The sequence below is a fragment of the Canis aureus genome, chromosome 33 (genome assembly GCF_053574225.1).
Source record: "Canis aureus isolate CA01 chromosome 33, VMU_Caureus_v.1.0, whole genome shotgun sequence".
NCBI classification, from domain to species: Eukaryota; Metazoa; Chordata; class Mammalia; order Carnivora; family Canidae; genus Canis; species Canis aureus.
In genome coordinates this window covers 3,300,234-3,316,018 of record NC_135643.1, presented here as the reverse complement: position 1 = coordinate 3,316,018, position 15,785 = coordinate 3,300,234, and the positions used below count along the sequence as shown (strand labels likewise).

The 15,785-nt window shown below is 40.0% G+C and overlaps 1 protein-coding gene and 1 pseudogene across 5 annotated transcripts in view; one reads left to right on the top strand and one right to left on the bottom strand.

Moving 5' to 3' along the window:
- Positions 1 to 15,785, top strand: part of LOC144304151 (coiled-coil-helix-coiled-coil-helix domain-containing protein 2 pseudogene) — a 176,556-nt pseudogene that overhangs the window by 134,998 nt on the left and 25,773 nt on the right. The window lies entirely within an intron of this gene.
- The window catches only part of ANXA3 (annexin A3), a 43,558-nt gene that overhangs the window by 6,388 nt on the left and 21,385 nt on the right, over positions 1 to 15,785 (bottom strand). For all 4 annotated transcript variants that reach the window (XM_077882616.1, XM_077882618.1, XM_077882617.1 and 1 more), the window contains 7 exons: positions 14,605 to 14,695; positions 9,401 to 9,480; positions 6,278 to 6,334; positions 5,820 to 5,913; positions 4,078 to 4,173; positions 3,120 to 3,178; positions 1,672 to 1,794 (listed from right to left, as the gene is read on the bottom strand). In XM_077882616.1, the coding sequence (XP_077738742.1) occupies positions 1,672 to 1,794; positions 3,120 to 3,178; positions 4,078 to 4,173; positions 5,820 to 5,913; positions 6,278 to 6,334; positions 9,401 to 9,480; positions 14,605 to 14,695 (600 nt within the window). The remainder of the gene's footprint in view (positions 1 to 1,671; positions 1,795 to 3,119; positions 3,179 to 4,077; positions 4,174 to 5,819; positions 5,914 to 6,277; positions 6,335 to 9,400; positions 9,481 to 14,604; positions 14,696 to 15,785) is intronic.

The window sequence follows — 15,785 nt, the reverse complement described above, 5'->3', positions numbered from 1 at the left end:
GATAGCCTGCCTGCTTCTCCCTCTCCCTCTGCCCCTCCTTCTGCTTGTGTGCTCTCTCTTTCTCTCTGTCAAATAAATAAAATAAATACAATCTTAAAAGAGATTATACTAAATTCATAAAATGAACTAGGCAGCTCTCATTTTTCCTGCCTTCTGGTACAACTTGCATACGATAGGAATATCTGTTCCTTCAAAGTTTGGTGAAGCTCACCTGTGAGTCTAGCAAATCCTGGGGTTTTTAGGAAGGTAGTCTTTGACCTCCTTTTTAATTTGTTTCATACTTATTGATCTAGCTGAAGCTCTCTCTTTTTTTCCCTGATCCAACCTTAACATTTCATTTTTTAAAAAATGTACATTAGGTGATAGAGATGAGGAAAACTCATGCAATTTTATTTTATTTTTTTTCCTCACGCAATTTTAAATTACAAACTGAATTCTTCAGCAATGAATTTTCTTTCCTATCAAGGCACCACATAGCTGAGATGTATCCTAATATAATAAGCCTCAATTAGCCAGCCACCGAGGGAGGGAGAACTAATGGTTAATTTGATTTTCTAGTTTGCTGAGGGTGAATTGAAGACCTTCTTTGTGATTCAACCTTGTTACTGGCAATCTTTATAAAATATAAGAGTCTACTTTTCTGCCTTAGATATAGTACAATATGGTTAATGTTATTAAATTTTCCTGTGTTGATTGAAACTATTTTAATGTGTCAGAATGGATTTAAATTGTATTGAGTATGAGTGGATGAAATCTGCTCTAAGCCTCAGGCACAGTCTGAGAGCTGCCTTTTTGAGTAAGTTCCCGATTTCAATTTAAGCATGCATCTCCTCCTGCAAAGATTTAGTGTTAAGAGAAAAGTTCCAGTTGAAAGAAAAAAAGGATTTGTTTTGATGAATGAATCTAGTTGATCAATTTATGTGAAAAGGGAAGTCCATTGGTAATATTTACCAAGATTACATGTGTCCTTTACATCTGCCTCAGCAATCCTGCAAACTTACCAGAATTTATCCCTTAGATACACTTGTGCCTTACGAAAATGGGTATGCATATCACAGCCCTGTTTACAATAGCAAGAAACTGGAAACATTTATTGGTATGGTGGGTGCAAATATATAAATAATGGAGTGATATGCAGCTGTTAAAAGAATGAGAAAGTTCCTATTAACTGAAATGAGATGAGCTCCAAAGTACAGAACCATGCTATCTATATTTTGAGTAAAACAAGAGGAAATTTAACTATGCCTGAAACTAATGTGACATTGTATGTCAACTAGACTTCAGGTAAAAGTAGGAAATTTAAAACATGTATTTTGTTTTCCTTCTATTGTCATAAAGAAAAACTGAAATAAAAAGAATAAAAAATACTGTAATATAAAAATCAGGTAGATGACTTGCATATACAATTCACAAAAGAAGAACAATTAGTGGCCACTAAACCAAAAAAAAATGTTGAGTATCTATTATGTGCCTGGGATTTTAGAGTTAAAAATAATCACTATCTTTAGGAGACATTTTGTGACCACTATTTTAAACTCAGAAAACACATTTATACGTTGGCAGGGAGAAAGAAAACTCAGTCACGTATCTCTATGTTTTAAGGATTATACAGAAAAGTGGACAAATAGAGAAAGGCAAAATGTATTTCACTATTTTTAAGATGAGACTTACTTTAATTGCTGAATATAGGGAATAGCCATAATGCTTCTTAAACTCTGCTCGAATGTCCAAAAGGTCAATTTCTGATCTGGAAACCATTATTCGGTTCAGAGTAAACTCATCAGTTCCAGCACCCTGTTAAGAAATACAGGTGTCCACAGTACAAATCTCACTGGTCACAAAACAACATATAGATCTGTATTTATAGGAAACAGATAATGGTGCACAAAATATTCAACCACAGTGACTCTTCTTCACTCATTTGTCATCAAACTTCATCATTCATATAGTCAAGAAATATTTATTGAGTGCTTATTCTGTGCCATCACCATGCCAAATGCTGAAAACAGAAATGAGATATCCCTGCTAGGCTTCCAACTTTGTAAAGAATATGCCACATAATCCAACATACAGGAAATCTTGGGTACTATGGGGGTGTGCGTTAGGAGGGCCTAAAATAGATCAAGGATTGGGAAAGGTCTGCCTCGGGCTGAAGTAATCAACCAGATGAAGGAATCTACTACCTGCCAGACATGCTTCCATGCACTGTGCATATGGTAGTGAAGAGCACAGATTCATCTCTATTTGCATGGAATTGACGTTTTAACGGATAGAGATGGACAGTAAAGAAAGTTAACACGTTATTAATAAGAAATATGAAATGGGTTGTGACCAAAAGAAAGCCAATCAGCCTGTTTAGTCAGGAAAGACCTTTCTCAGAAGAGATGAGCCACAGGTAGACCTGGAGGAGGTACATTCCAGGCAGAGAGGGCAACAAACACAAAGACAATGATGTGGGAAGACACTTGGCATGGTCAAGGACAGAAAGAAGGCCAAGGTGGCTGAGGCACAAAGGGTAAGGATTAGCAGGAATAGTAGAACTTCAGAGAGTCGGGCAAGGCTAGCTCCTGTCGGGGCTCCCCACTGAAGTGAGTGAACACGGGACAGAGAGCAGCCTTGGTGGGTGGTGAGGTGAGGGACAGGAAGCGTTCACTTTGGATGTCACTTTGAAGGCACATGTGGACCTCTATAGGAAATGTCCAGTCAAGAGACTGAAGAAAGCATTTTCTCATGTGCCAGGCTCTGGGCAAGGGCCTGAAAGCCAGAAAATCCCCTGTACTCACAGACCTCACCGTCTAGCAGCAGTAACAGACATGAAAGTGCAGGATTTCTATAGAAAAGGCTACTGACTCCATTTGTTTTTTTGTTTTTTTTTTAAGAAAAGCAGCTGGAGAGGCCACCAGACCTAATGAGTCAGGTTTGAGGTTTGGTGTTCTAGAACAAGTTTTACTGACTACTCCTTTACTATCTCTAGAATGATTAGGATACTATCAACTTACGAGACAAACGAGTACTCCTCCGAGGAGGAAAAGGACATGAAATTCCATCAATATTATGCAACTTCTTTTTATATTCTCCTTGAGGGAGACTGAGAATGGATATGAAATTTCCAGACCTACCTTTAAAGCTTGATGCAGTCTTGCAGCCAAAAAGGCAGGCATGTTTCTGGCACAATGAACTGTTATAAAAAGCAAAGTAATGTTCAATTTCACTTAATAGAAATTGAGTTAATCTACGGTAGTATGTTTTTTAAAAAGATTATTTGAGTAACCATCCCACTCCACCCCCCCCCATCACTACTGGCTTTTATTTAGAATGGAGAGGTGAATGCTTCACCTGAATTTCAAAGGCTTATCACATCATTTTTGCACAGACCTTTAGCACAGTCATTATCTTTAGTCATGGGGAAAATATAATTACCTGCCAAAGAAGCTCCCACAGCAGCTCACTCATCTCCAGAATCCAGACACACCAACACCTACACTTACATTGATAACTCCCTAGGGTGTACCATTGCTCCATTTCTAGCGTCTTCGACTGCTGATAAATAACTTGGGCCCAAAGACCAATCCGCTTACATAACGGTGTTTGTGCCTGCTTGTTAACCCATATGTCTCCAGGACCAGCTTGGGTCTGTGACTGATTTTCTGTGCACTACACCCAGTTAGCTTGGCCAAGAGGGAGGAGACCTATGGTTCTGACCTGGGCTCAGCTTTGGGAGCTACTGATATCTTCCAAAACTAACCAAATATGGTAAATTACTAAATTTAGTAAATTATGAGATTATTCAGTTTTCAACAAGCCTTAATAAAAATGCCAACAGAAATGTAATATTTTCATCTCTCAAGGAGTTTACAATCCAAGCATGGTGATAAACTAATACAAAGTTAAAAGGCAAAGTAAAACCTAAAAAGATAACTTCTTCATGCATTCATTTAACATATTTGTTGAACATATTTTGTGCACTGTGGGAGCATAAAGATGGATCAGTCAGGATTCTTATAGGAAGGACTGAATCTTCACATTGGTTGAAAACAAGTGCAAAGTAACTCGGTTTATAAGCACTTGAGGGCTTACCTATTGCCAGCAGTAGGTCTTCAAAATGCCCAGACAATTCTCCTTTGATGCTGTCCTCAATGTCCTTCTGGCTAATATTTCTGTATTCATCAAATGCTACAAAGCGGCACCACAAAAATATTTAAAGCATCCCATCTGACCACAATTGAATATATTCCAGTTTTTTATTTGATATGCAAGTTGTTAAGTGTCAAACTCAAAAACTCCTTTTCAAACCATCAAAATTTGAGCATGGAAGTTTTGCCTCTTTTTTAAAATATCATCTACAATAAAACCGAAATTCCATAGGCCATTTTCTTCAATGATTTCTTTCTCTCTTCTCTCCTCCCCCTTCCCAGGCTGATAGAATTTAAAATAGCCTGAAAAGTTAAATGAAAAATAACTTATCTAATAAGGTGGGCTACTTTTTAAAAAGAGATTTTATTTATTTATTCATGAGAGACACAGAGAGAGAGAGAGAGGCAGAGACACAGGCAGAGGGAGAAGCAGGTTCCATGCAGGGTGCCTGACGTGGGACTCGAACCCGGATCTCCAGGATCACACCCTGGGCTGAAGGCGGCGCTAAACCGCTGAGCCGCCTGGGCTGCCCAGGTGGGCTGCTTTTAAATTATAGCAGCACCTGGTGTGCTGCTATAATAATAGTGTGGTTGTTAGTCAAATATGCTTTATCTGCTGAAGAAATCTTAATTATGAAGATTTCTTTCTGCAGAGTAAATCATTTCCTAAGGCAGCATGGCCTACTCACTCACCAGAAGGCATTCAAATGTCTTGATCAGTTTTTGCCAAAAAGCAAAATCTATATGTCACTAAGTACACAGACATACTTTGAAAGCCAAGTAAATTTTTTTTTCTTTTTTCTTTTTTTTTTGAAAGCCAAGTAAATTTTTCCTGAGGAAATTTTGAAAAAGACTTTGGAGAGAAATCTAGGATTGTTTGGTTTTTATTTTCAAATAAAGATGCTAATAAAGCAACTAAAATATACTATTACCATTATTTTATAAAATAAGTGAAACTTTAATGCCAAAATTAAGGAAGGGCAATCTCAGAACTAAAATGTCATAGTAATATCCTTATGTTTCCTCATTTTTCCATCAACTCAGCATAAGCCTAGTCATGCACTATGGTAGCTCGCTCAACCAGCACCTGGAAGCCAAGTCAGCTGTTCATAGCAAGCAGAGTTCTGGGCTTCTGGGTGCTGTTGTTTCCAGAAAGGTTCAGGGAGATACATGAGTGTCAGGAGGTGGGTGCTTGGCAGTTCCGTGTAATAGTTGGTCTGCCCGAAAGAACTATGCCGCCTTTCCCCATTTATCATCACATCAGAAAGAGCTGAATGTTAATCCTTGTAAACACATTAACAGATAACCTGTTTTTTCTGGAAAGCGACTAACTAGGGAAGAGGTGGATTGGAAGCATTGCCTTCAGGCTCCTCTGTATCACTGGAAATTATTCCTCTCTGCTTTTACCCCAGAGGGCTCCCCCATTTCTTCTCCCTGTTGTCCCTCTTCCATCTGTCACCTGTCACTCACTAGGTAATGCATTCAGCCTTCAGGAAAGACAAGAGGAGGGTCACTTCTGCCTTGAGTTGGAACACAGCTCCCCATGTATTCTCCGGAATTGTTTATACATACAAACGGAAGAGCCTTTGCAATTTTTAACTTCATTTTCCAGAATTTTGCATATTAAACCCCCAAACATTTGCAAATACAACACGAAGTAAAAAGGATTGTAATGTGAGCGCATACTCAGTTTCAGGTGAGGATAGCTCCTTAAACACAGGATCTCAGTGAACTTATCTTCATCTGTGCCCCATCTGTTCTCCCCAGCATTATAGAGAATCTATCAGACAAGAAGGAAGACTTAGAATGTTATTATGGACACAATCTCTCCCTCCCTCTGTTCTCTCAGTAGGAGGGTGTCGGACCAAGAAGAATGGGAAGTTTACTTGGTGGCAGAGGTTAGCGAGATCATCTCTCACCCAAGGCCTTCACTATTAGCAGACTAGGAATCTGAGAGTCAGGGAGGTGGAGCCAGAAGAAACCCCACTGGGGGAGACAGAAAACTAGGGGTGGGTGATGCCCAGCCTTCAGGCTGCACCTCCAGAGGGGACATGAGAGGACAGCCTCTGTTGGTGCCTCACCAATGAAAAGGCAGTCAAACGGGAGACTGGTTACAGGGTTGTTTTCTTTGCTCTATTACTGACCTGGGCATCCTTTTTGGCCAGATGCTCATCCACTTTCAGACTTTCATCTCTTCTGCCCTAAACAGGGAAGATGAAGACAAAGGCAATCCCTTTTATTTATTTTATTTTATTTTATTTTATTTTATTTTATTTTATTTATTTATTTATTTATTTATTTATTTATTTAGGCAATCCCTTTTAAAGACAGAAGATTCTAATGCTCAGTATTTCAATCAGCAGGACATTTTAGACGTTTTTCTCCAGTGGAGGCCAAGAAGCACAGAGGAATCAGGCACTCAGGGCTCCTGTTCTGGCTCTGAGTACACCAGCCACGAAGTTTGTAACAAATCACATGAATCTCTTCCTCTGAAAACTCAAAGACCTTAAGGGGATGAACAGACAAGCCACAGACTGGGAAAAAATATTTACAAACACACATCGGATGCAGGACTTATATCCAAAATATATTAGGAGCTCTTAACACTTACTTAAGCAACGAAAACCTAATTATAAAACAAGCAAGAGATCTGCACAGGCATCAGATATACAGTTGGCAAGAAAGCACATGAAAAGATGCTCAATATTATATGTCATTACGGAACCGAAAATTAAATAAACAAGAAAATACCACTACATACCTATTAGACTGGTTAAAATCCAAAACCCTGACAATACCAAATGCCAGGAAGAATTTGGAACAACTGGAACTGTCACTCTTTTCGAGCAGGAATGCAAATTGATAAAGCCACTTTGGAAGACAGTTTGACCACTTCTTACAAAACCAACCATTCTTTAACTATAATCCAGCGACTGTGCTCCTTGATATTCACCCAAGTGAGCTGAAAACTTAAGTCCACACAAAAACTCGTACATGAACGTTAGCAGTTTTTACTCCTAATTGCCAAAGCTTGGAAAAGACCAAGATGCCTTCAACGGGTGAAACACACCGTCGTATATCCATGCAATGGAATAGTATTCAGTGATGAAAAGAAAAAGAGCTATCAAGCCATGAAAGACACTTAGCATATTAATAAATGTAAGAAGCCAATCTGAAGAGGCACCCTGCTCTGTGATTCCCACCATATGACATTCTGGAAAAGGCAAAAAAATAGAGATGGTAAAAAGATCAGTGATTGCCAGGGTTTTTAAAGAAAGAGAAGGATGAAGAGTTGGAGGCCAGGAATTTTAGGGCAGTAAAACTACTCTCTGTGATACTGTAACGGAGGATACATGACATTATACATTTGTCCAAACCCATGAGTGAAACCTAAATGTACCTCTATGGACTCTAGTTAACAAGAATGTATCAGTTTTCGTTCACCAATGATAATATGCAATAACGTACTTTCTGCCCCACTTTTCTGGAAATCTAAAAATAAAAGATTGTTATGCTCTTAAAAATAAAGTTTATTAAAAAACAGAGCCCTCGAAGGTTGCCACCAACTCGAATGTGGAGGCCTCAGGAACAAAGTGTGCATCTGTGCTTGTGCACAGACCCTCAGCACATCGTAGAAAGATGAGAGATAGGAAAAGGGAATTGCCTGAATTTTTTTGGAAATTTTTGGTGAACGAAATGTTTGGCTCTAATATGTTTTAAATGCATTTATTCCCATCTTCAAACATTAGCTCCTTGTACGCCTGTCTGGTTTCCACAAGATTTCTTTTCCTTTTCAGAGCTGCCGCCATTCTGCTGTTAGATCGCCTTTTTCTTTCTGTATATATTTTTTATTGGAGTTCGATTTGCCAACATATAGCATAACACCCAGTGTTCATCCCGTCAAGTGCCCCCTTCAGTACCCATCACCCAGTCACCCCAACCCCCCACCCACCTCCCCTTCCACCACCCCTAGTTCGTTTCCCAGAGTTAGGAGTCTTCATGTTCTGTCTCCCTTTCTGATATTTCCCACTCATTTTTTCTCCTTTCCCCCTTATTCCCTTTCACTAGTTTTTATATTCCCCAAATGAATGAGAACATATAATGTTTGTCCTTCTCCGATTGACTTACTTCACTCAGCATAATACCCTCCAGGTCCACCCACGTTGAAGCAAATGGTGGGTGTCTGTCGTTTCTAAGGGTAGACTGCCTCTGTTCTGTTCCATTGTGCAGCCTGCTCCAGTAAGAAAAATGCCGACCCACTGCTACTACTACTAATAATCACGTTTTATGTGCGAAGTACTGTTTGCACCCACACCCTCAATCTACACAAAACCCCCTGAGGTTGGTACTCTTATTTTAATTTTACAGATGTGAAAACAAAGGTTTTAAGGCTTAAAGTCGTTTGTTCAAACAAAGCTAGTAGGTAGCAGAGGAGCCTGAGAGTTCAGGTCCATTGGATTCTAACCACCTGCCCTGAAGCCCTACTCTCTGCTGCCTCCTATGGGTGTTGTGTGCTTGTGTGCGCGTGCAAATGGGTGTACACTTATGCACATAAACCTCTGAGAGTGTTTGTTTGCCGCAATGCCTCATAAATTTGAGTTTCTGGGCTCAATCTCTAAGGTTTTTACTATTTAAAATAATGAAAACTATATTATGATAAATTGTTTTCTTGTGGCATAATGCCTCACGTTGACAAGTACTATTTCTAGCTTCAGGCCGGGGCCATTGTTGGGATTTTCTCACACATTAAGAGTTGTGTAAATCAGCTGAAAGAAGACAGTGAAATGTGGCTTAAATTACTGCCTCTCTTATACACATCTGTGGTTATACCTCAACCTTGACCTTATCACTTTTATTATAAAGTCATGAACCTCCTGAGAAGGGAGAGCTAGATGTGGCCTCATGTGGTCATATACTGACAAACGGTTTAGCAATTCTTCCAAAGGTAGCAAAGATAAAGTTGCAACAAGTCATTTTTTGTTTATTTTTATTTTTGCAGCTCTTGTTTTTTTTTTTAATCCAGAGACTGATACACTCATTTCTGAAGATAATTTTTCCATATCAAGTTTCCTACCTAATATAAATGCTGACAAAAGAAATATATATTCTTTGGAGTCCAGAAATGAAAATGTAAAATGAACAAATTATTTCACGAGGAAAATTGCAATCTCATTGTCTCTGTTTGGTTATTTTTAAACTCCTTAAAAATTTTTTTATCAAGCACACAGCTTATCAGGCAGCTAGGTAATAAAAAAATTAAAACTTACATCTGCCAAAGTCAAAAGAGCTTTCCGGAAATCACCAGATGTTTCAGAACTAATATCATCTCCAAGACTCTTCTTATATACTGAAACCAAATAAGAATAAATTAAGCCTTGACAAACTGGAAAACATTATTACAAAACAGAGAAAAGCGTAAATGTCAACATTGGCAAAGAATGAGTACCTGATAAAATAAATCTTGCTTCTGTTTTTACCCTCCTGGTGCTTTTCTGATATGGATACATTCTTCTCATAACTCTTACTGTCGTGTGTGTTGTGGTAGATGCAGAAGAACAGAAAGAACTGGCATTTTGAATGAAATCATGGTCCACTTTATCTGACAATGGCACTAAAGTACGTGTCATGGAAAAGCCAGGGTGGGCAAGCTGCTGGTTTGCCTTCTCATTACTATGTCCTTCTTCCACAGTAACAGAACACTGTCCTTGAGCAAGACATAATGCCCACAACTTAAGACTGCATTCTCAGCTTTCCGCTTAGCTAGGTACAGCTCCACAATTATGTTCTTGGCAACGAGAGGTAGGCAAGCACACGTGACATTGCCGGGAACTCTCCATAAGGGACAGCCATGTCCCTCCTCCATCCTACTGCCTGGTCGGTAGACTGACTCTTAGAGCTCAGGCAACCACCTTGGATTTGAAGACAAGCACTAGGTCTTAGCAGCAGCATGGAAGGAAGCAAGAAGGGGCATTGAGTCTGAAAGTGTTGGGGAGCTACTATGTCAGACCTAGAATTGCCTGTCTCTGACTTCTTCTACATCTGGGAGAAATACATTTTTATCTTATCTGAGCCACTGTCTGTTTTATGGAACCTAAATTTAATTGTGATGTATACAGCCAGATAGTATTATGTGATACCTCTCAAAAATGAGAAAGGTACCCTAAAATATACTATTTCCCATGACAAATGCCAATTGTGTGTTCACACATTTTAGTACTAACTAGTTGTAGCCTCTCTTGCATAGACTGTATCGTGCAATGTCCATTGATTTTAAATCTCTTTTTGCTCCATCCATGAGGTAGTGATTCACTGACAGCCACTATATGCCTAGATGTAGCTGACACCAGGCAGCTCTTTGAACTCTGCCTGCAACATTCTCAAGAACTCTAACGGTCAGGGGCACCTGGGTGGCTCAGTCGGTTGAGCTTCTGTCTTAGGCTCGGGTCATGTTTCCAGAATCCTGGGAATGAGCCCTGAATCAGGCTCCCTACTCAGTAAGGAGTCTGCTTCTCCTTCTCCCTTGACCTCTCTCCCCTTCTCATGCTCTTTCTCTCTCAAATAAATAAATAAAATCTTAAAAAAAAATAAAACTCTATGTCATATAAATGTCCTTTTAAATCAACATAAGACAATTGTAGAAGGTATGAGATTATTTAATAGCAAGAATTGTGTTGAAATAGAAACTCTTCCAGCATGATTTTAGTCTTTTTTTTTTACAAAATCTGTAATTTTTTGAAGCCACTCAAAGAAGCATAATCCATTTTTATACAAATTATTTAAGTAATAACAACACTTAATAGGCATCGTTTTATCTAACAGTTGTGATATTTTATCCATTCTAATTAGAAAATTTTTTTTAAATACTAGAAACAGTTTAGAAATCAGCTATTTAGACTCTATAGTGTCATTGTACTAGACAAGCTACACAAGACACCTGGTCCTTTTATAAAAGCCAAGATGGTAGCCAACTTTGATGGATTTTGTATACATGGGCCACCATTTCACGTTATATGACACCACCACCCTTGCTGTAGCTGACTCCCACTGCATTGGCATCTGACTATAGGTAGCCAGCAGCCTAAGAGGTGACCTAGTAGGAGAATGTCACCCAAAATAATATCTATTAGATGATGTCTTCCTGAGCTCATTGAATCTTCTCTTAGGGAGTGAACCATACAGAAAAGAGACAAAGACAGTACAGTAACAAAGGAGTAAGAATCCAAGGAATAAGGCACAAAACAGAAGCCAAGAATAGCCATAAACCATGGGGGCAAATAAAAGGCTGAGTAGACAAATACCTTGTGGGAGAAGTTACTTGGTGCTGTCAAGAACAGTAGAAGCAGAAAGGGGAAAAAAAGGAGTCACTGTAACAGAAACATCAGCATTGGGGCGCCTGGATGGCTCAGTGGTTGAGTATCTGCCTTTAGCTCGGGTCCTGATCCTGGAGTCATGGGATCAAGTCCCCCAGGAGCCTGCTCCTCCCTCTGTCTGTGTCTCTGCCTCTCTGTGTGTCTCTCATGAATAAATAAAATCTAAGAAAGAAAGAAAGAAAGAAAGAAAGAAAGAAAGATCAGCATAGTGAGCAATGGATGCCTGATGCTGAGGGAGCGACAGGACAAGTGAACCCCTAGGGTAGTGCTGTGTCCTGAATTTCTGTAAATCTTGGCTACACATGGCTGGGACTATTTCCTTCTTTTGCTTCTTAATTATCATTAATCCCTATTAATCAAAGTAACCTAGGTGCCGGCCCATTCCTATAGCCTTAGAGAGCTTACCTCACACAGATATCAAGGCTGCTGATAACCGAACTATTATCACAGGTCATATTTGCAAAGCGACAGTGCTAAATGCTAGAACTTTCACTTGGCTCTTAAGATGACAATCTCAATCTTGAGGCTATTAATTCAATGCATACTTGAATTTATCCCCTACTATTCTGGGCACTGGAGCTACTGCAGCAGTGAACAAAGCCAGACAAAATTCCTGGCTTCATGGAGCTTACGTCTTAGGGTTGTTTGTATGTAGATGCTGGATCCCAGGAAGCCACCAAGGGGTGGGTCAACTCATGGAGCAGTAACTCTTCTAAGAAACACTAGGAAGTAACAAGGCATCTTGGAATACAGCCACTGGTTCTGACGATTTTTTTACGTGTAAATCTGATTGAACTGAGAAAACCAAATATTTTAAAAACCTACAATGTGCCCATCTGTGGCTATTATTAAGCAATTATCTCATCTACTCCAAAATCAGCCTGTATGCTTTATGGAGCTGGGATTAGGACACTGTAAATTATAATTCTCTTCTGTACCCCCCTCCCCTGCCCCAACTCCCTGCCTGGGCTCCACCACTTGGGGTAGAGGGCGATGGAAGGCAGGAGGAGAGAAGAGCAGGCTAGTTGTTTGCTATTCACAGCAGGCAAAGCGGTGAAGGCCTTTCATCCTGACAGCAGCAGTAGGTTCCGCTCCCAGAATGAGCCAATTAGCACTGGCAGAGAGGGCCCGCTCTAGCCAGATGCAGCCCTTTCGCACAGATCTGAACTCCTCAGAGCCCCTGAGGCAACAACACTGGCAGGGTGGTGCCTCTCCTATGAGCTTCTAGTTTCTGAAAACCCCATCTCCTCTGTTGTCCCAGCCCTGGGATTTGTTGAGACCTCCTGCTGTCCCTGTGTTCCCTTTTCGCTTTTCGGTTCTCCAAAGGGTGTGTAAACAATTCTCTATATTAAATTCTATTAAAATGCCTAGTGCTCTTTCTGGTTTTATGGCTCCCTGATGAACACATGAATAAAATAGTCATTTACCTATCATTGAGGCAAGTGAAGGTATTTACCTTCCAATGAGAATTTCTCAAAGTCACCTATTGAACACCCATCCAGGAGGCAGTATATCCCTTTTCTCGACCTCTCCTACTGCAGGACTTCCCTGATACACAAACAGAAACTGTGGCTCCCTTGGGGTGCTTGGGGAAGATTAGAGGACGCTGTTGTTGTATAATGCAGAATTCAGGCTGCTCTTTGTCCCGGTTCCTGGCAGGGAACTTCTAAACCTTGGAATTTCCCAAATAATAGGAGTGTCTTTGTTATTTGTGGAAGGCCCCATGAACCACACCTGAGTTCATGCTAACAGGATGATTCAGGGTAGGGGTTGGTCCCAGAAAGATCAACATGTGTAATTAGAAGGCTTGGGGCCTTGAGCCACGTGATGTCAGCCTAACCTGCAGGGAACAGAGGGGCCTGGAGATGGAGTACAGTTACGTGGCCGGTGATTCAGCCTTGCCTATGTAATGAAACCTCAAAAAAAACTGGATACCAAGGATCAAATGAGTTTCCCCGGTTGGTAATTATAGATCGATGTGCTGGGAGGGAGATGCCTCTTGAGGACACAGCAGCTTTGCATTTGGGACCCTCTCAGACTTCTCCAATGCAGGTCTTCATTTGACTGATCCTGATTGCTATTCTTTAGAGTAAAACAATAATTGTAAGTACGGGTGGCCCTTGAGCAACCGGTGTGAACTGCACAGTCCACCTAAATGTGGATTTTTAAATTTTTCTCTTCCTTTTGATTTTCTAAAAAACATTTTATCTCTCACTTCATTTTAAGAACACAGCGTATAATACATATAAGATACAAAGTGTGTGTTAGTCAACTGTTTATGTTACCAATAAAGCTTCCAGTCAACAGCAGGCTATTAGTAGTTAAGTTATTGAGGAGTCAAAAGTCATACGTGGATTTTGAACTATGCAGGGGGTCAGCACCCCTAACCCTTGTGTTGTGCAGGGGTCAATCGTACAGGGCTTTCTTGAATTCTGTGAATTATGCTAGCAAGCTCTTGAACCCTAAGGAGTGGTGAGAACACCTGACCTTGCTATTTGGTCAGAAGGGTACATGGCCTGGGGACCCTGAGCTTGTGGCAGGTGTCTGAAGTGAGACTAGTTCTCCGGGGACTGTGCGGTAACTTGTGGAGTCATGCTAACCCTGGGCAGTCTGTGTCAGTGCTGCAGGGACTTTCTCATTTTCACACAGCTAACAAGCAGACTATTAGGACTTTAGCTAATTATCCTGAATCCACAGGCTTCACACATTCTCTGAATGGCCCGTCTCATTTTCCACACGAAAAATCAAGAGGCTAATCTAAGTGGCTTTTAACATACAGCAATATATAATGACTTGGATCTCTTAATGTGGATGAAAATAGTTGATTGAATTAAGCAGTGATTGCCAAGAGCAAAATCCACTATCGTGGTAATGTTATAAGTGCAGAGCGTCAATGCTACTGTTAGGCTGCAGTTTCTGGCTTGGGTCATGTTCAACTTTTCTTGGAAAATCCATAGACCTCAGCCCATTTAAAAATGTATCTTTCATGTCTTGCCTTCCCAAAATGCCTTGTGAAAAAGAGCTTGGTGGATTTCTGGGAAAAGCAACACCAGCTCATCAGTGTGTGCACAGGGGTAAAAGTAAGCAGAAAAGAAAGCCACCTGTGTAGTAGGCTTGGGCAATCTCCTTCATCTGTCTGCTTGTTCTGGTGGTTAAGACTTCAATCAGTGCCTGTTCACTGGTTCCAACTCCCTAAAAAGGAAAAGGAGGTCTATTTTTAGAATACTTAAAAGGCTTAATTTCAGGCATTTCAGCCTTAATATCTTGTTTTATACAGATGAAGTTTTAGTAAATCAGCATAAGGTTGTATATTGCACTCAAGTAGTTTTCTCATTTCTTCATGTTTTCGTATGCAAATAACACAAATCATCTAAGCTGACATAGAAATTTTCGAGATTCCCTACTTTAGCGCGAGAATCAATTCAATAATTGTGGGAAGAAATAGTGTAAAGGGAAAAGCCCATGTCATTTGAGAGCAGATGCAAGCATTCAAACATGCCATTATACTTAGAAAGGGCTCTGCATTTTTTTGAATGAGTTCATCGTTCCTCCAATGCACTAAGTTGGTCAGCAGGTAACATCTTCATACAGGGAGATTTTTAAAGCCTTAATAATGTATGTTATGGGCCTAGTTGGTTTGGGGACTAGTTACCCCAAGCCTTGGTTTATATTGAGATCACTGAATCACACTGCGACTTCAAGCCTTTTACAGTAGGACTTGATCAAAGAAAGTCAATGCAGCTTATGAACTGAGGCTGAATTCTGTCCCTCTGTGGCAGAGGTTCCTAGCTGCCCTCAACATCTCTCCTTTTTAATTAATTAACTAACCCATTCATTTAAAAACAGACTATTTTTTAGGTTAGTTTTAGGTTCACAGCAAAATTGAATGGACCTCATCTCTTACTTTCCTTGTTCAGTAATAGAACCCTCAATTTTTAACTAGCACATAGCTACCCAAATAGATACTGTATTACTCAGCTTCCCTTAGAACTATGTTTATTCATATAACTAAGTGATAATCAATAGAATATATGTAAAGTACCACATACAATTTCTGAGAGTCCTCAAAGAGAGAAAATGAACTCTTCTTTGTCTCTGTCTTTTTAGCTGACTGGGATAAAGATTCAATGCCCAGATCTTGAGTTGCCATCTTTAGCCAACAAGTGCAATCTACAGGTTGAAGATGGTAAAACCTCAAGATTGAAGGAATCTGAGTCTCTGATAATGATAGTGCTACGACACCCAGCTCTGGACTGCTTCACTATGGATTTCTTTTGCATAA